Below are 19,284 nucleotides of genomic sequence, written 5' to 3' on the forward strand. Positions count from 1 at the left end.
AGCACTTCCTAAGTAGAAATGATCAGTGGAAGTTGCAGGCAGACATTATACAAGGAGAGAAATGGTGCCACCTTTTACTTATGATATGGAAAATTACGTACATCTGTCAGCCCAAAACTATCCTGGGAAGGACCCTCATCACAGAAAATGCATTTGCAAGGAGAATAAACAAGTCCGGTTGTCTTGAACATCAACATTCTGTATTTGCTTGATCCAGGAAGGATGCACAAGCTAGGAATGCTGAAGTGGATGTGCAAGAAATACACATACTTGCCTGTCACTGCTACGTGTTTTCTGCTGCAAATTATGGATAGCACAGATTTTAAACATATTTAACTTTGGTAGCCATTAACCTAATTTGTTACTGCTTAGGAAACACAGAGCTGCAGGAAGTCAGAGATACAACAGCCCAAATGAGGCAAATCCAAATTGAAACACGTGAAAGGGGAATTACCATTTATTTCCAGGAAAAGAAGGAAACCACCTTTCCAAACCCAGCAGCAGACTATAGTGACACGGAAGCCTTCAGATCCTTCCTGCCTTTGAGGTAAAATCAATCTTTGCCCCATGCTTTCTCCAAAATCATTCTGAACGTTGAATACTGCTTTGCTGAATCCTGTGTTTTCCTTGAGGAACAGATCGCAGCTCATTCGTCAGAGGCAATACAGAGCACTAATGAGAGTTTCTGAATTTGGAAATTGGAGATACCAACAAAGTTGCAAACAAAAAGGCAGAACAGTATAAAACAGCTGTGCTCCTTGACTGTGCCAGTTCGGGAATCTAGTGGTTGTAATAAAGCGGCTTGTGTATAAATTTGACATTATCCTTCAGAAGAAGGTGTCCAACTGGCATGGGAACTTTGCACCACTTGGGGCCCCTCTTCCAGATGGGCTTTGCAGATCTGACGGACCAGCGAGTCAGATACCTGTCAAAACAACACAAACGTATTTCAAGTTGAGACCGATCACTGAAAAACGGCTTTAGTCAAAGCAGAAGCAGACACTCATTAGCTTTCCTTTGCCTCTCCACATGCCTCTTTATGAAAGCAGTAACGATGAGCAGAGCTCTCTCAGTTCAGAAGGGAACCACTGAAAAGGACTATTTGTTTTGGAACTGCTGCGCCTCTGCCGTACTGTAGCCACTGGCACCTGCCTGACTTGCAGTCATGTGAAACAAATCAGGTGTAATCTCCACGCTGCTGGCAAGTTGTCCACCTGTAGCTATCACAGAGTGCCACAGCCCTTCACTGCTGCTAAGTTCAACAGTGAGTCCATCCATTCTCTAGAGGAGGTGCCATTTCAACAGCTTGCCTCAACAAGATAAACTAATTACAGAGGCCAAGTTCAGTGTAAAATAGTCTCTGAAAAAGAACTAGTTTGCTTTCAGTGGATAAATAGGTACTTCTTTTCCACAGGATGGAATTCTGGCCCAGTCTTGCATTTTCATATGCTCGAGTTTGCTTTAGCATTCTCTTTATAAAACTATTGCAATTTGCTGCTGCAGGAAGTCAGAACCTGCAATGGAAGAGGTACTATAATTGAATTATCACAACTGCAAATCTCTGTCCGGAGTAACGTCTGGCAAATATCCTCTGCTTTTTTACCATTTGATGTTTTCGACTTGGCTTTGCAAACTGGCAGGGGATTTCAGATTCAGAATCGGTTACTGGAAATCTTACCCTGCGGCTGGGTGGCCTGGAGTTTTGTTAGGCTTTAAATCTTTCGCTACCAGTAGAGAGGGAACAGAGGTCCTTAGAGAAAGAAGAGCCTTTTCAGACAATAAAGATCCAAAGTAAAACCCCAGCATAATCTGCACAAACAATGCTCCAACAAATTAGGATTTGGAACAGACTGATAAACTTCGTCCAGCGATGTTTGCATGCCTGTGTTGAGTAATCCCATGATCTTCATGTAACCTCAATCAGTCATCCTCTCCCCAAACAGCTTTGTTACCTTTCATTTGAATCATGCAAATCTGAGATATTAAGAACTTTGGACAGAGACCACGTAGTGCATTTGTTTGAAGGCACGTGGCAGATTCCCAGGAACTACAAAGAAAGCTTGCTATGCCAGGCAGCTACAGACTATGTAACAGCAACACATTTTCCTAGTACTTTTCTTCTCCAGCAATCCCAAACAATACAGGTTGAAAAAATGAATTGCAGTTTGAGGTTCCTGCCGCTGAAATGAATCCACTTCCAAACTGTTTTGCTTTTGTTTTCAGGAGTTTATGATAGTTAGGATGGCAGAAGGGGTTCAAAAGACGGTGTGGAACAAAGTTCAGTCAGTTTTCCTCACGTAAATGCAGTATATTAGCCCCTTTTGAACTTTAATGTTATGCTGCTGCGTTAGTGGAATCCCTTACGTAACAATATGAGGACAGGAAGTCAGAGAGACTCCTATCTCTCATTCCAAACGTCAGGGGAGCTCCAAGAGACCAAACACAGGTTCCCTACTTGGGAAGCTGGCAAAGAGCCACTGTAAGGCAGCTCTTTTTGGAAGAAGGTGTGGAGTTATTTGACAGGCACATGGGGTTACGTCTTCTCACACCTCCCCTGCTGCAGAGAGAAGTCTGGTTTGATATCACAAGACTGCAGTTACAACAAAGGAAGGAAAAAAAAGAATCCGAAATCATTGTAATGCATCAATATGCCAAGTGCAGTTCTGGTCACGTGTCTGCACGTTTATAGGAAAGCGGTCCCGTGATAATAAATGTTCTCACTGGGAGTGAAGCAAACGTGTGAATGCGAGATACACATCAACGCTGTGTGCAGGTTTAGACAGACAGTGGCTTTTTAAGAAATCCCTCTGTTTCTGTGTGGGGGCTGGAAGTGCACACCCCAATTCTGCATAGGAAGGAGGATTTAGTAATGGCCTGATTTTAAAGCTTTTGTTCTTTCTCCTTTGAGCAGGTCTAATCCAGCCCTCTGCTCCAGCCTTTTAGCTTCCTTTGGGGACTGCAGGCTGGGGCTTTTCATTGTTAGCTGAAACAGACATTTGGACGCTTTCCCTTCCTGGAGCACATTTGCTTTTAGCACTTTTAATACTTGCTTTGTCCCAAACTCAAACTTGTCCTATTTTGTTTGCTGCTTTTTTTTCTTTCTTTTTTTTTTTAACCTTGATTCAGCAATAGCAAAAGCCCGATGCCTGGGAGCATTCGCTCTACAAAGTTTCTTTTCCTCTTTTACTAACCCCAGTTCCTACTGTTTCACAAAATAGATTGCTTTTTTTGTCCCCAAGAGTAAAAAGAATCCACAAAACTCATATAGGAGCGCTTCGAAGCCCAGCACACGGGACTTTTCTGTGTACTTTACTGTGCATGTAATCTAATGCTTCAGAAAATTGTGCACCCTTTTCTAGCCAAGTCACCCAACTTTCCATTGTAGTGAGCCACCTGGTTTGTCTTGGGGAGCTTTTACAATAACCTACAGACATACGCTGCCAGATGGTCTAAATTTTCTCAATCAGCTGAGGGCTGTCGGGACGCAGCTTCCACGTGGATGCCAAATGCAGCTGGTGCGCAGTCTCCTAACCTCTTATCTCAGTATTCAGAGCTCTCATTCTGGACAAAGGAGGAAAGAAATGAGATCTCAGAGAGCAGCAACCAACCCCAGGGCTCTACTTGCCACCTCGACTGTGCTGGGATCCTAGGGAACAAGCAGAACCCCTGGACTCCAGATACACAAGTGACTAGTTTGGATAAGGCAAGATAGGAATCTTGGTCACATTTCCCTGATTGGAAATGGCAAGATATAAAATGCATGGAAACAGCTGTAATTAGTCAGCCACAGTCACTGCAGTCACCTAAAATATCTGTGGCGCATAGAAATCAGTTTCCATGGATTTTATTCTGTGAGCAGGAGGGCCCCAAATCCTTCCCACCAAGAAGCTGCTGTTTAACACCTAAAAATAAGCACAGAAATTCTATGTGCTGGGTAAGAGAAATTACCTACACATGAGGCTACTGCAGCCCCGCATGCAGCCCAAGTATGCTGGTGTGGTTCAGGGCTGAACTTCTGAACCCTCACTGAACTTTTTCAGTCCGTCTCCTGTTTGGATTAAGAGCAGAAGGCAGAGGAAGCACTCTATCAAAGTGCTGGCAAGACTGCCTCCTCCCTGCCACATCCCTTCCCTTGACACTTCTTGGTTTTGCTCACCTGCAGCCACTCCAGCTCTTTGCTCTTTTGAATTCACATGCTATGCACACAGTTTCCACACAGATGAGAGAAACCACAAACTGCTGGAGCGAAACACTGATAGCAGTGAAACCAGATTCTGCTCTGAGGGATGAGAGGTGTCTGCAGAGCCTGAGAACTTTATAATTCATGAGGAGTTCGTAAGGAACCTGCCTCTTCCCTGACACATAGCAAATTCTCCAGTTCATGTGGAGGAAGGACTGACCTGGATATTAGTTGTGCCAATTTCTGTTCTTCCAGTAGGAAGCTGAAAATGGAACAGTAACTGAGCACTTAAAATCACATACTCATACTCCACATGTACAGCATGTCTTGCTGACAAGAGTACAGATGACTCAGGGAATGTGTGACATCCTTCAGTCCTTTGGGGAAGGGAAGGGAACAGCTTCCCAAAGCTGTGCTTTAACCAACGATTTGGGCCTGCCGAAAGAAAAACTGGTATATTCACGTTAAGAAAGCATCTAGATGATGGCCTGAACTTGGTGTCTGTTCTGGATAGTTAGTCCACAATATCCATTGAGGGGAGTAAACTCTTTGAAAGGGCTGATAATAGTAGCACAAGGGGAAATGGATTTAAGCTGAAAAAGGGTAGATTTAGGTTGGATGTTAGGGGGAAGTTCTTCACCAGGAGAGTGGTGAGGTCCTGGAACAGGCTGCCCAGGGAGGCTGTGGATGCCTCGTCCTTGGAGGTGTTCAAGGCCAGGTTGGATGGGGCCCTGGGCAGCCTGATCTAGTAAACATGCAAGTTCGGTGGCCCTGCCAGGCAGGGGGTTGGAATTTCATGATCCTTGAGGTCCCTTCCAACCCAGGTCATTCTGTGATGCTGTGATCCATGCAGCAACCTCCATGCTGCAAACAAAACTGTTGAGTTGTTCAGGTTTCCACTCCTGGAAAGCAAGGACAGAAGTGTGGCCTGCAGCTGTACTTGACTGCTTCCCAAATGGCTTTTGTGTGTGGTGGCTTGCACACAAAACCCTGGAATCTGCAAATAGCCTGTCACTCCACACAGTGTTGCTGAAATCCCTGAGAGTGTCCTCAACCTCGCGGGCTACTGACAGTATTTTGTTGCTGCAGCACTTTACTAGAACATGCCAGGCTGGAGCATAAATGAACTCAAAAATAAAAGGTAACAACAGGAAGTTACAAAAGGAAGAACTCAGACTGCAGCTGAGGGAACAAGCTTTGGCTACAAGACATGTTTGCTTGTAGAATCAACCCTTGGAAACAGCAAAAGTCCCAGAGTGGGCCAAATAAGTGAACCGTAGGGACTAATTCTGTAATGACAGGGGTAATCTTCACTGGTTTCATGCCCAAGTTCTGTAGATAAATATTACGAAAGAGAGGGAGAGGACAGTAGACTGAAGAGTTTATGGATGATGCAGATACTGTGATGACCATATGTCTAAAGAGCCCACAGCAACTAAAGCAGTTAAGCAATAATAGTCATGAGCTATCATCGTCAAAAACAAATCAGGCAGAATGTGATAAGAAAGAACTGAATCCAAGAATCCAGTGGGTCTTACTTGGACAGTGTCCCAAATGCAGGGAGTAGAACACAGAGCTGTGGAGTGCCCCTCAGTTAAATTCTGACCCCAAGCTGTTCCACACATCACCCACCACCATGATGGCCAGAGCGTGGCTCAAACTGGATTCCACTTTCACGTTATACCTTGTTTTGCAGTTCCCAATCTTCTTCTCTATGTTACATTACATCCTGGATGGATGGACGTGACCACATCCACTCTGTGCTAGAGCTGCGTGACCAAGAACAAGCAGGGATCAGCAGATCACTGCTTCCAAAAGCAGTCTGCACTTACTCTTGCATCCCAGAAACAGGTTAGGAAATGGAAATGGGGCAAGCTGCCTGTCAAATGACTCAGTACAAAACAGGTAAATTCTTACCAATATGCAGACAATTCTGGGGCATGTAAGAGAGAATGTGTGAAGTATGTGCAATGGAGACAATAAAACCACTTCAGAAAATATAACAGTGATTCTGCTTGTAAGCACCAGAAAAGCAATTTCCAGAGAAGTAAGAAATCCAAACTTCACATCAGTAATCAACTGCAGGGCTGCATCCCTGATCCTTGCTAAAAGGGTGGTCAAAGTTTTCTGGAGGAGATAGAGAGCAGAAGTGTCTATTTCAACACCACACACAGAGCAGACCCACTGATGGTGGAAGGAAGAAGCCATTACTGCAGGCTGAGCTGGAGAGTGCATGGGCTCATCAAACTAGCATTAAGGAATGTACATTAGCTGTGTTCTAGTCTTGGAAAAGCTTTAACAAGTAGCCAAAGATGCAATCTGATACAACTGCATTTAACATCACTGCTCATTTTCTCTCCATTGGCATTCCCAGGGCTACAACAGCAGCGCAAAATAAAGCAGTTACCTCATTTAAACAGAGATAAAGATGACTACAGCAGTCAATTTAGGGATCTCAAGAAAAGCTGAAGCTCAAAGATTTGGAAAATATATCACCTAATTGTTCAATACAGCAGCTGCTATGATAGGATCCCTGCACTTGAGAACCCAGCAGGCCTTAAATGGAGTGAAGAGAGACTCTGTTAGGTGGGCAGTTCAGTATTATGTTAGACAAGATTACAGGATGACCTGATCAGGTTCCCACGGCACTGAACATGGCAGCTTGCTTCACTCATGTCCCAGACAAATTCTGCCCTTGTGGGCTCACTTGCACTCGGCATCACCACAGGCTGAGTCCCCAGTTACCATGGCCTTACAAAGACTTTAAGAACAGTTACACAGGCAAAGGGAAATTAAGCTTGGACAAGTCATTTACAAAGGAAACTTATGAGAATAATTCTGTTTTCATCCCTCAAGTAAGTACTTTCAGCATGTGTATCCTTCCAACCCTGCAGGGCCACCCTGCCCCAATGGGGCAAGAGGAAGGAAGTAATTAATGTCTCCTGCTTCAACCAGTGCAAGCTACAGTTCCACAGAACAACATGGAAAATGCAGGTAGGGGCAGGCATAGTTAAAACTCTCATAGAGCCACACTGGATAAGATTTCCAAGGATATGGATTTTCCCCTTTCAGCAGACTGAGACTGTTGTAAAGGACCACAAATGCACTTCTGAAGTACCCGTACACTCTACCCTGGCTCCAGTACTTATTTAGTTCCAGCTCCACCGCTACCAAAGCTTCCAATCAAATTTCTTGATCCCTTCCATTGTCTCAATTCAAACCCCAAACACTGCCTATTTCACTGCTGTTCTATCTCCTCAACAATAGCTTTGTTCTTTTCCTCAACCATCTGCAATCTATTTGTTACATTCCCTTGCTGGAAAGAAAAAAATCAAGTGGTATAAGGAAGGACTAGCAATGCAGCAGGGAAGGTGCGGATACTAATCACTAATTAAAATCGCTTCATCTTAGAGGTGGAGGTACCCACTTCAATGTAGAACGTATGTTGAAATATCCTCTGTTCTTCTAACATTCTAAGAAACAATTTATAAAATTGAAGGCATTAGACCTGGAGTCCTGGTGTGACTCCAGCAAGATACAGGATTTACCATTTCCATCTCACCTGCTACACAAGGTTGCCATGTGAATACTAATGGCATCCTGGCTTGAATCAGAAACAGTGTTGCTAGCAGGAGCAGAGAGGTGATTGTCCCCCTGCACTCAGCACTGGTGAGACCGCATTTCGAGTACTATGTCCAGTTCTGGGCCCCTCACTGCAAGAGAGACATTGAGGCCCCGCAGAGTGTTCAAAGGAGGGCAACAAAGCTGGTGAGGGGTCTGGAGCACAGGCCTTATAAGGAGAGACTGAAGGAGCTGGGAATGTTCAGCCTGGAAAGAGGAGGCTCAGGGGAGACCTTATAGCTCTCTATAACTTCCTGAAGGGAGGTTGTGGTGAGCTGGGGGTTGGCCTCTTCTCTCCTGTCATTAGTGATAGGACCAGAGGGAATGGTTTCAAGCTGTGGCAGGGGAGATTCAGGCTGGACATTAGGAAATATTACTTCTCAGAAAGGGTGGTCAGGCACTGGAATGCACTGCCCAGGGAGGTGGTGGAGTCACCAACCCTGGGGGTGTTCAAGGAACAACTGGATGTTGTGTTGAGGGACATGGTTTAGTGGTGGGAGCTATTAGTAATAGGTGAATGGTTGGACTGGATGATCTTTTCGGTCTTTTCCAACCTTGGTGATTCTAACTAGATAATGTGCTCCACCCCACAGCTGCTGGATAGATGCAGCAACTAAATAATCCCAAAGACTTTTAAGATACAGGAACAACAAGGAGTCAAAGTATCTGATGGAAACAAAGCTGCGCCAAATGTAGAGTCCTCCAGTTTGATTCTCCCCAATACTCAGTGCACAGCCTGCCAGCATCTCAGGGACATTTCCAAGGGCCTGCCTCAGATCTCCATTGCAGAGCATCAGACCTGAAATGCAGGAATGAGTCTCTGACTGCCCCAAACACTGCAGCCTAAGCTTTCCCAGCAACAGCCCCATGCCCTCTGGTAACCCCATGGCTTGCTAATGCAGGGTTCATAAACCGCTCTGACATCCCCATGGAAACAGAGTGTGAGGCCATAAACAGGGGATTAGCACCTCCTAATGCCGAGCAAAGCGCAGAAGGCGACAGCAGCCTTTCGGTTTGCCCCCAAAGGCCAGGGGCCATTCAGTACTGGGAGGGGGAAGACAGCATGCTACACAGGAAGGGCAGGCTGAGGACGAATCACAGCTTGCAGTCAAAAAGGGCAAATGGAGATGGGGCAGTGTAAAACTAGCTAGCTGCATAGCCCCCAACACATGGCTGGTACCCCTTTCGTCCCATGTGCAGTTGGATGCCAGACACAGGCGGAGAGAGAAGGGACTGTTTATTCTGGAGAGGAGAAGGTTCAGAGAGGGTCTCATTAGTGCTTACAAATACCTGAAAGGAAGGTATAAAGAAGACAGGCTCTTCTCTGTGGCGCACAGCAAAAATACAAGAGGCAATGGGCACAAACTGAAAGAAGTGTAATCTATATTTAAGGAAGTACCTTCTTAACTGAGTGGCTGAACTCTGGAACAAGCTGCCCAGAGAAACTGTGAATGGTCTGTCCTTGGAGATATTTAAAGTTTGGCTGGGCATTCTTGGGTAATCAGCAATAGTGACCCTGCTCGAGCAGGAGGTGAGGACTAAATAGTCTCCACAGTACCTGTCCAACCTCAACTACTCTGTGATGCTGTGACTCCATTTCTGTGGCAGCCTTCCATGTCTGCCCTACTGAATATTAATAAGTAGGAGGCAGCTGAAGAAGGGAGGGCAGACTAATGGTGTGGCATTCATCCTGTGGCAGTAGACTGATGGAATGAGATGCAGTTTGTCCTTAGAAGTCTAATGAAAGTACTTCATGACAGTAGATATGTATTTATAAGACCCGCTGCCTAAGGCATGTTTTAGCCAGTTACAAGGAACTGCTTTTCCTCTTCCAACCTATTCCTGAAAAAAAGACATGGAAAGACAAGACTACTCACCTGTTCAACTTGGGTTTCCTGGGAACATGCCCTTCAGGAAGTAGAGGCCTGTGGTTTGGCAGCAAACCTGAGACAGAAAAACAAAGGCGTGAGAATACTTTACAGTGCCTTTGTTCCATCTACAGCATCCACAAATTAGTTATACCTCATAAGCCAGGCAGCCAACATTCCTACTGCTAAAACACAACTAGAGCAGAAAAAGTATTTATTCTTTCTTTTGCCATTGCTGAACCTGTGCTCTAGCCAGAGAGAAGCTAGGAGGTTTTGGTGTACATGCTATCTGAGAGGAAACACATACTGAAGACTTGGGCTCACCAAAGATGCTTTTTGAGATGACATAAAGCACTGAAGTCCAATCAGATTTCACCTTCAGGATGAAAATCTGACTACTAAATCTTCAGTCCATTTAACTTGGATAATACTCAAACTGTGTGAACCTGGCACCTGCTCCCAGGTCAAAACAAAGATCTTCTGAAGGCGAATACGAGACAGGTACATTAATGGGTAGAAGATCAAGCTTATGCTAAAATGTCACTTCAAAAATTGGTGTTTAATCATTAGTTACTATAGACTGAGATATTTCCCACATCCTTCAGCAATGGTAGATTCATCTAGAGAAGTAAATATCTACTGCTAAGTCAGGAACCAAGACACACAGAAAGCAGAACAAGTAGTTTCTTTCTGGTCAGTCACCTTGTCTCAGTACTTGGTGCATGATGGGCTTGCTGGGTGACTAGACACTGAAATCTTACCAGCATACTAACTGGGTGGGAGAGCCCTCTCATGGAGCTCTATTCCCTGCACTAAGGATGTTGTCTGAAGGAGGAGGCTAGATACCTGCACGGTGCGCCATCTGCACACAGGCAGCAATCTTCTTGTGCTCCTCCAAACAGAGGCCTGTGATCCTCCGTGGCAGCATCCCTCCATCAGAACGGATAAACTGTCTCAACAGCAAGACATCCTGCAGAAGCAAGAAAAGGGCAAAACCAAAGTAATATAGCTCCTTTAATTGCTGTGATTCTTAGGTGTTGTGCTAGTCCTCACGCTGTGTACAGAGCTCAATACAAAACAAAAGCATGCTTCCCACACATCTCAGATGCAGCTTGTCAACAAGTGACTTTTGCTCGCCTTTACTTTGCCCGCCAGCTTAACTCAGTGAGGTCACTAACATGGTCTGAGTCTTCCCTTGATTTCACTTCTGTAAACACATGATGTCAGCTGCAATCCCTACTACTTCACTGTCACTTGCTCCAAGATTCTGGCTAAGATAATGCGTCCTAGGTACTGAGACACAGTTACATAAGACCTACAGATGGACGTGTTTACACAACTTGAAACGCCATTAAAGCTGCTATCCTAAAGGTCACAGATATGTTAGATCACCTCTGGCCCTTTTCTTGTTCCCCTCAGAGCAGGATTGTTCTCTGCTATCTATTCTTCAAACTTCTGACCAGTTTCCCATGATGGAACTTCCCTCATGTTTCTCTGGAGGGGTGGAGAACATGGAAACAGTCCAAAATGTTCCACGAAGAAGCTTGTCGTAAGAAAGGAACATGTGCTGATAGGAAAGACCTAATAGAATAAATCACTGCTTTCAATTCTTTGCCTGTGTGTGCATGCATTAGGCTGAGATGTTAAAGCCCCATTGCATAGAAGGAGCACTCAAAACACACTGAGGGTTTGGCTGAGATTCAAGGATCATTTAGATTAAACTGCTGTTGACCTTAATTAAGAGCTTTAGAAATGTAAAGCACTTTTAATAAAAACAAAATTAAAGGAATCCCTAGAATCAGATAGTATCACAGGTCGGGGATTACAAATTCCTAAACACAGCAGCAACAGCTGTTGCATGAGTGTCCCATTAACTGTACATAGTAAACCAGTCCAGCTCTTCACTTCCACACGCATCACCACTGCTAGTGCACCCTCAAATCAATGTAGGCAGGTCCCCTTGACGTGCTGGTGTCTGCATAAGTTGTCCCAAAGGGCTTCTAGGGCCTCTGTACTTGTTGTTCTCCATCTGTTCACAGACTTGTTGCTGAGAGTTTACTTCTCCATCACTGTAAACATTCTCATAGTTGAGGTAGCTGGACCATGCAGAGGCGGCTCACAGGCTGGACGGGACGTGACAACAGACACTTCAACATGCTAGGAATTCAAACTAGGTATATCAGCACTCGATACTCCTATCAGTTTAGAGCAACAGGTGAGAACTGAGAGAACTTGTTGCTCTTCATGATGGGTGACCCCAACTATGCCTGTTAGAGGCAGACCTTCTTCCACTCCACATCTAGTCTGTTTTACAAAGGGCTCCCTGAAACATTCCTAGCTTCATTTACTGCCATTGCAAAGACAGTCACAATTGGAATAAAAATGGCATTCAGAAGCTACAGTTATATTGGATTTATAAATCCATCCCTAATGCATGAGATCAGTTAAGCTCTGAAGCGGGCTGCTAGAATTCAGTATGACTTTCAAGCAATAACCAACTCTGCAATATGAGATGCTGATATACAAATGCTGGAGCAAAAAATCCAGAGGTTTATTTTCCCCCGATCCCATCCTCACTATTGTAACCACAACAAAAAATTTCCCTCTTCCCTAGCTCCTAGTTCTACCAACTAACATGATCAGGCTGATTTCCAGATCCATCTCCTTCATTTTGTAAATACAAAATGGCTTCTCATCATAAGAACAAGAATAACATAGCTGAGCAACGAGCAGGAAGCTCTCAAGAGGCCATCTATGGATAAAAGGGAAGAGAAGTGTCTTTGGTCCAGCTAGTACACTGCCTTGCCAATGAGAACAGTAACCAGGGGATGAGTTGGTGCCAGCTGCGTTGGTGGAAGTTGGGCAGGGGCCAGCCAAGCAGTCCAAGGGCACTGACTTTCAGCCACTCCTGAAATGCACTGGATTGGATCCAGGAAACTGAAGCAAGACTCCATCCCCCTTTTCCCATCTTCTTTAGCTACCCAGGTTCTCCAAATCACCAACACCTCAATTTGCCATTTAGCACAAACATACCACTTCCCTAAGTGAGAAAGTGTTGTTCAGGTCAAAGTGCCTAGGAAATGAAAAACTTCCTAGGCTTTTCTACTAGCTTGCATTACTTTGTGGGAAAGAGGGAAAAGGGAGATGATGGCAAGTTTAAGGCTGTTCCAGTCTTTGCTACAGTGAAAACCTAAGGAGGCCACAGGCTCTAGTGAAGGGTGTGTGTGGTCCAAGTGCTTTCTCATATTACCACCACGCCTCATGGAGTCACAGAGCTGTTATCAAATATTTCCATGCAAAGGGGGGAGGTGAAAAATAAAGGGAGATGGTGCTTTTTCTCCCACTGGAAAAAAATAAAGTAAAATAAAATAAATCAGGAAAATCCATTTTTTGTTATTATCTGAGCAACAGCATCACCAGCTGACCAGTTCTGTGTGGCAGTCATTTCTCAAGTGAAATCGCCTATGTTCTAGCTTCCACAGCTTCAAATCACACTCATGCCATTTGGCTTAAAATGCTGCATACTCGACAGAAGGTTTGTCCATTTCTGAAGATTCCCACAGTTAACAGACCAGGTGCCTCTCCCATTGTAATCACACAGATGCATCTTACCACTGGGAGAAAGCAGACAGGTACAGCCAACTTTACGGGGCAGCTGTGGAGGGAAAGTGTGCGAGTATGTAGAAGAGTCAAAGAAAAAAATACATCTGGCAAGTTCTCATGGTGCCGTCATGTTCCATGAAATTCACATTCTGTGCTAATGGACAGCCAAGCCTGTAACCACGGCTTTGCTTTAATCACTGGACAGCTCCCACGAGGCTGGACCCAGATTCCCACCCCTGTAATCTGCAGCATTTGATGAAAACAATTTGGATTGAATTAATCTAGAGCTAACAGGCAAACTTTGCAGTTCAGTTTCCTCTAATTGCTGCTAAAACAAGATGACATATTTACTGCCTAACTCTGACTAACGATGGTTGAAGTGGATAAGGAGAAAAAGAAAAAAAAAACAACCAACCAACCAAGCTTAGCCTTCACCTCTACAAGTTCTGGATGAACTTGCTATCCGTTCACAATGATGTGCTATACATAGTGTTTTGTTTAGCAACTGAATAGCAGAGGCATCTCTGCATTTTACTATCAACAGACAATCTGAAAAGCAAGGTCCTTGATGAGTTTTATGCAATTCATGAATACCTCCATTTACCACAATAAGATTTGTCTGCGTAGCCAAATTACTACTGGGTTTTATCAGCCAAGTCATTATTTCCAGTTACACAAGAATATACTTCCTCCTTTCACTTACTCCAGGGAGCTGTACACCATCCTTTAGATATTTTGTAAGAAGACTGCAGATTCCAGCCCAGTTGCCTGACAGTGATCAAAATCATTTTATTGTTTAAAATCTCCAATGGCTACAAAAAATAATAAATAAAATCGCCTATAAGTTTTTAGCAGATAGACATACCCTGATCACAAACTGTGGGAATCTGTGCCTTGGGCCCCTTTATCTTGAGCCTCAGCAGAGACTAAGGACTGAACTGGCAATGACAACTGCAGCCCTCCACACCACAGCTGAGGCAAGTTGGAATCATGACCCGAGAGCGCTCACAATGCCTGTTTGGTTGATTAATAACTTAGGAGACATTGGTCCCCCAGTTCTCCGACAGCTAAAGTAACTCATTATGCCACTACTTTAGACTGTGCTAGTTGCCCATCACAAAAGGAAAGTCCTATGAGGTCATATTACTCAGCTCCCTCAGGGGCTAATTCAACACTTCCCTTTTCACAGTGCCTTATTCATTCCAATTACAAGCGTCTCAAGCAAAAAAGCTCACACTTTCCCTTCTGTGCAACTGACTGATCTCAGCTTATCAATCTCAAAAGAACCACTGTGATCCATCTATTCTAATCTTTTACCAAACACAGGTTATAGTTTATGCTTTATAAACTACCCCGTGTCTTTAACAAAAATAGCTGTTCTCGATTTACTGTCTTTTAGGATAATTCACCCACCAGCAAGTAAATTGTGCCACCGTTTAATTACCCACACAGTAATGTCTCTGCCCTTTATTGTTTGAGCACTTCAAGATTCTGCTAGTCATCACTGCTGTAGCACAGAGAAATAGCGGAGAGCTTTTGTGCAGAAAAGGGAGGTTTTATTCACCTTAACATTTAAAAGCCCATAAATTCTCAACTGGCATTCAAACACGTAACAAACTTATTCAAGCAGAAGAGGTGATCTACTCCAGAACTGAAACTTTCCTAGTTCACATCAGCCTCGTGGAGGAACAGCTCTAACTACTGAGGCAGGAACATGGTACGACTCGGATATGCTAGTTCATACTACTAGCTTCAGCTTTTTGTCCAGATTCTCCTTTGCTCCACAGCAGGGAACTGGATGTATGTACTCAGAAACATAAACATTCAGAAACTATGCAATAGCCAAGACGGATATATCTAGGATTCCTCTATTTTTGGGAACAGCCTCAACAATGACTCTAAATATTCTGGCTGCAGGATCTCTCCTCACATTTGGTTTTCTCTTCCCTCTATGCTGACCAGCAGAAACCAGGATCTAAGAATCAAACTGAACTTCAGTACGGAAGAAATGCAAAATCTTCATTCACAGTAAAAACCACAGGTAACACTTGACTAACAGTTTCCTTCTAATCCTGGCACACTGTCTCTACAGCACTACATTATCTAAAACCAATGCTTTGGATCTCAGTGGCTCTGTTACCTATTCACACAATGGAGTCCGCTACTGTCAACAGCGGTAGAAAATGTTTTCATTTTAATTTCCAAGATCTGATCCTCTGCAGTAGCTCATTTCAATCCTGAGCATCAGTTTATAGTTCCTCTGGAGCTCCTAATGTGAGACTCATGAAACACTTCCTAGAAATCCATAGAGCTAGAACTAGTTAACAATACTACTGACTCCTTATATTTAATTGCATGTAACACTGAATTACCCTTTGAAAACTATTTCCAGTGTAAATGGTTTCCTTCAAATAGTTAAGTTCAGCAACCATAAAGAAGTGCATCTTGCAAGAAATCCCTGCATTCAAACATGGCAACATAAAACAAATTAGATTTGTTTTTCTAGCACTTTCAATATCTGAGTTGGAATCACTGACAGCACTCAGACCAGAGTATTTTGTGATTCCTTAGGCCTTTTCCATATGTTAAAAAAAATCCTCCTGAAGTCAAGTAACATACTTGTTAGTTAAGTCCCCTAAGATCTTGGGGCTACATGCAAGCTGGGCCTACTGCTCTGTACCTAATTCAATGCTTAAGTTATTTCTATTGCATAAATATGTATCTGTTTAGTTGTTGTTGTTTTTTCCCACTGCCTTGCAGTAGTTATTTGCAAGACTGTCATTAATACCAAGATATCCAAAGCTTCTCATTTCTGCACGCACTAGGACTGCATGTGAGCAGCTCAGTCATTCTGCAGCCAACAGGTCTTTCTGTTCCTCTCACGTTAATGCTCTTCCTTTCTCAAAAGTATTTATTTTCCTCCAGATGTATTTGTATTTCTTTCACCCTAATCCTATTGGCATTAACTCACTCTGACTTCTCTGTTACCTTATCTTAGTAACAGCATGTTCTTGTCTGCTTTTCTTTTCTGATTCCAGCACGGAGATTTTAGCGTGGTGGGGGCACTTAGTCCTTTTATGAACTCTGCGTTTGAATGACCTCTGGTGAGGCTACATTTGACGTCTTCTACTTCATACTCCCTATTCAGTGGTGCTTTTGCTTTAAAGAATTACATGCTTTCCCTGCTGTTTTCCATACTTAGAGTTATTAATACACTCATTAGCATTTCCTGCAAAAGACATCAATCAAAATCTGTTTTTTTCTGTTGCTAAGGGGAGAGGGAAGTAAGCCTGTGTGCTCTACCTCACATCATCAAGAGCTTTAAAATGCATAAAGAATAGTTACTACCTTAGAGAACAATGACAAGACGGTCAGAAGAAATGGGCATGTGCATAATTCCAAACCTCCTACTTGATACGAGAAAATTCATTTTTTTTCCCCAAGGAATACCATCAGCCAAGGCAGGCAATTACTATGTAGGAAGTTATTCTTATAACACTCAAGGGCAGCAGAGATGGAATGATCTTCTCCGACTACACCCAGCAAAAGAAGAAAGGGGCAGGTTGTGCAGTACCCCACATTGGAGAGCAATATTTATCCACCTGCAGGGAATACTATTTCATTAAACTTACCACATAATCGTACTTATGCTTCAGGTTCCAGCGACAGATAGGACACTGGCCAGAGGGGTTAGGAGGTGTAGGTGTTTCAGCATCCTCAATAATTTTCCCTTCAATCTAAGAAACAATTCAGAGAATACAATGAACAAGCAAAGATTCCATAGTATGGATACCTAACTTCCTCTGTGACTTGAGGAGTATCTTTCATCAAGTCTATGACATGCTGACCAGTACTGCATAGATGTAAGGGAGACAGGATTTGCATTACATGACTCACTCATATAAAAAGATCGAGCACTTTGGGAATGCAAAGGCAATAGGGATAAAAAAAAATCCAAGGGGCACAGAAAATCATTTGATAAACCGTTGTGTATATTATATTTAAATCTAAGCTAGTACACACTTAATGTGAAGTTCTCATTCTTGCTTGAATTCCATTTACTGTGTATTCCTCTGAACTACTATGCCTTGCAATTGTAGCAATTTGTTAGCCAAAAGCCTTAAATAATTTGCTGGGAATATGAGAGTATCACAGAGTAGCAGATGCATGCTGTGGGCCAAAACACCCATAGGCTTGCTAGTTTGTAAACCACCAATGTGGAAAACTATGAGGAAAAATCAGTCAGGACAATTTTTCTTGACATCAATTTCAACATATAGATTTGGGTAATTATTGACCAATAACTGAGGGCTATCATATTGTTAACCCACTGAGTTATTATTCTTCTGTTACAGAACTAAGAATGATTACAAAGGCTTGATGTTCTCAGTATGCTGATGAATTCTGAGTTCCTCTAGTCCAACACTTCCCTTGATACTGATAAAAGACAAGAGTTCATAAGAAGAGCACGTAGATGTATTCAGAAAAACCTGAGGCTGAGTTCATAGGAAAAATGGAGTGCCCAGAGAATATACTGAGAAATGCATCAGCCCTCTAGTTGGTCAATTTACATCATTTGTTACGAGATTTTCTCATTTATGAGCATGGATGAATCATGTGTTGATGCATTAGTATTGACGCATATTACTCAGAAGTATCCAGATCTTCCCTATGATGCACAAAGGAAGTTGAGACTTTTTTTTTCTAGAGGACTCTGCTGGTGTAAAAAAGTTATACATCTAAAATGTAAGTAACCTACTCCAAGTTTCAAACATGACAGCATCCACAAATCCAAACATGACACAAAGGAAACCCAAACTTTCAAATGCATAAACAGTCAGTTTTTGCCTGTTTCACTAGCAAAGAAAGAAAATAAGAAGTCCCTTCAGTCTTTATTTATGTATAATCCCTGCTCTACTCTCACAATGATATTTAAACACCTCCAAGTATCTGTATTGCCTGTCTTCAAGACACATATAAAAAACTTACTTTCAGAAGCAATACCGTTTTGAGTATTTAGAGGCTTGCTTTTGACAACAGTTCTTCCACTGATTTTTTTTCCCCTCATTGAATGCGTTACAAAACACAACCTTAACATCACCGGCAGCTGGTGAGGCACACGCTGTGACAAACAAACACAGCACAGATCAAAGGCAAGTGGCACGTGTGTCATACAGCCGGCACTGAACAACTCTGCAGTCAGGCAAACTTTTACCATGCCTGCTCACGCTAACCATGGGGCTGGGATGATGACAAGTGTCAGGGTTCCCAGTTTTATCGGGTATTACCATACAAGAGGTCTGGGTAGCTCTGACCGGAGCCCTCCATCACCTTGCTCAGCAGCAGGGTGACGACCCAGGCTTTCTGTGGCCAACCGGCTTAACTACACTTGTAACGCCCTCTTTCCTTTGTTGGCCTTCACAGGCTGCGGTGTCGTTTGGGCAGAAAGCCGACCCTTTCACCCTCCCCTTTCGGAGCCAACAGGCTTATTTCCCACTGCAGAAAGAAGAATTAACAGCATGAGCTGTTAGTGAGAAAGATGTAGGTATAGAGACTTACTATGGTCGTGTTGCCTTCAGTCACCTCCACGACTACACAAAACAAAAATAAAGGAGAAAAAGACAAGAAAACAAAATGAGATTCATTCCTCCTTAACAAAATAAAAAAATAAAAAAACCACTCGGTGGTGGAGTCGTGCTGAAACAGCGTAGTTCCACCGCAGTGAGAGATCAGAGAGAGAGGCTGCCGGGGGGCAGGGCAATACAGAATGATCCCGGAGCACTGCCGCGATCCCCCCCGGGCAGCAGAAGTAGACCGCCACTCGTGCACTCACCCTCCCGGAGGGTTCTAGCCGGTGGTGCGACCCAGCCGCTTCCCCAGAGCCCGGCAAACAGCCGCCTGAACGCCCCCCGCAGTAAGCTGGGTGCCGCCATCTTGTCGTCGCCCTCAGTGCCGTCACTCCCGCTTCCGCCGGCGGGAAGGCGGGCTCTCGGGCGCCATGTTGAGGCTCTT

The 19,284-nt window shown here is 43.7% G+C and overlaps 1 protein-coding gene across 1 annotated transcript; it reads right to left on the bottom strand.

Annotated features, from left to right (window-relative positions):
* Positions 1-178: 178 nt before the first annotated feature.
* On the bottom strand, positions 179-19,265 carry MRPS18A (mitochondrial ribosomal protein S18A). The gene is made up of 6 exons (XM_072333065.1): positions 19,106-19,265; positions 18,832-18,863; positions 16,905-17,009; positions 10,516-10,639; positions 9,679-9,745; positions 179-925 (listed from the first exon to the last, which is right to left on the bottom strand). Exons 1-6 carry the CDS (start codon positions 19,203-19,205, stop codon positions 781-783), a joined length of 573 nt encoding a protein of 190 aa, XP_072189166.1. The 5' UTR covers positions 19,206-19,265; the 3' UTR covers positions 179-780.
* Between the last annotated feature and the right edge of the window lie 19 nt (positions 19,266-19,284).

Source organism: Excalfactoria chinensis, chromosome 3 (genome assembly GCF_039878825.1).
Source record: "Excalfactoria chinensis isolate bCotChi1 chromosome 3, bCotChi1.hap2, whole genome shotgun sequence".
Classification (NCBI taxonomy): domain Eukaryota; kingdom Metazoa; phylum Chordata; class Aves; order Galliformes; family Phasianidae; genus Excalfactoria; species Excalfactoria chinensis.

Bases quoted from the DNA above. Each gene is read 5' to 3' on its own strand.
- MRPS18A (XM_072333065.1), bottom strand. From the start codon at position 19,205: ATGGCGGCACCCAGCTTACTGCGGGGGGCGTTCAGGCGGCTGTTTGCC. The intron at 17,010-18,831 runs GTAAGTCTCTAT...ATTGTTTCTTAG, and splicing joins CTGAAGGCAACACGACCATA to ATTGAAGGGAAAATTATTGA. The intron at 926-9,678 runs GTGAGTAGTCTT...TTGTTTTGACAG, and splicing joins AGGAAACCCAAGTTGAACAG to GTATCTGACTCGCTGGTCCG.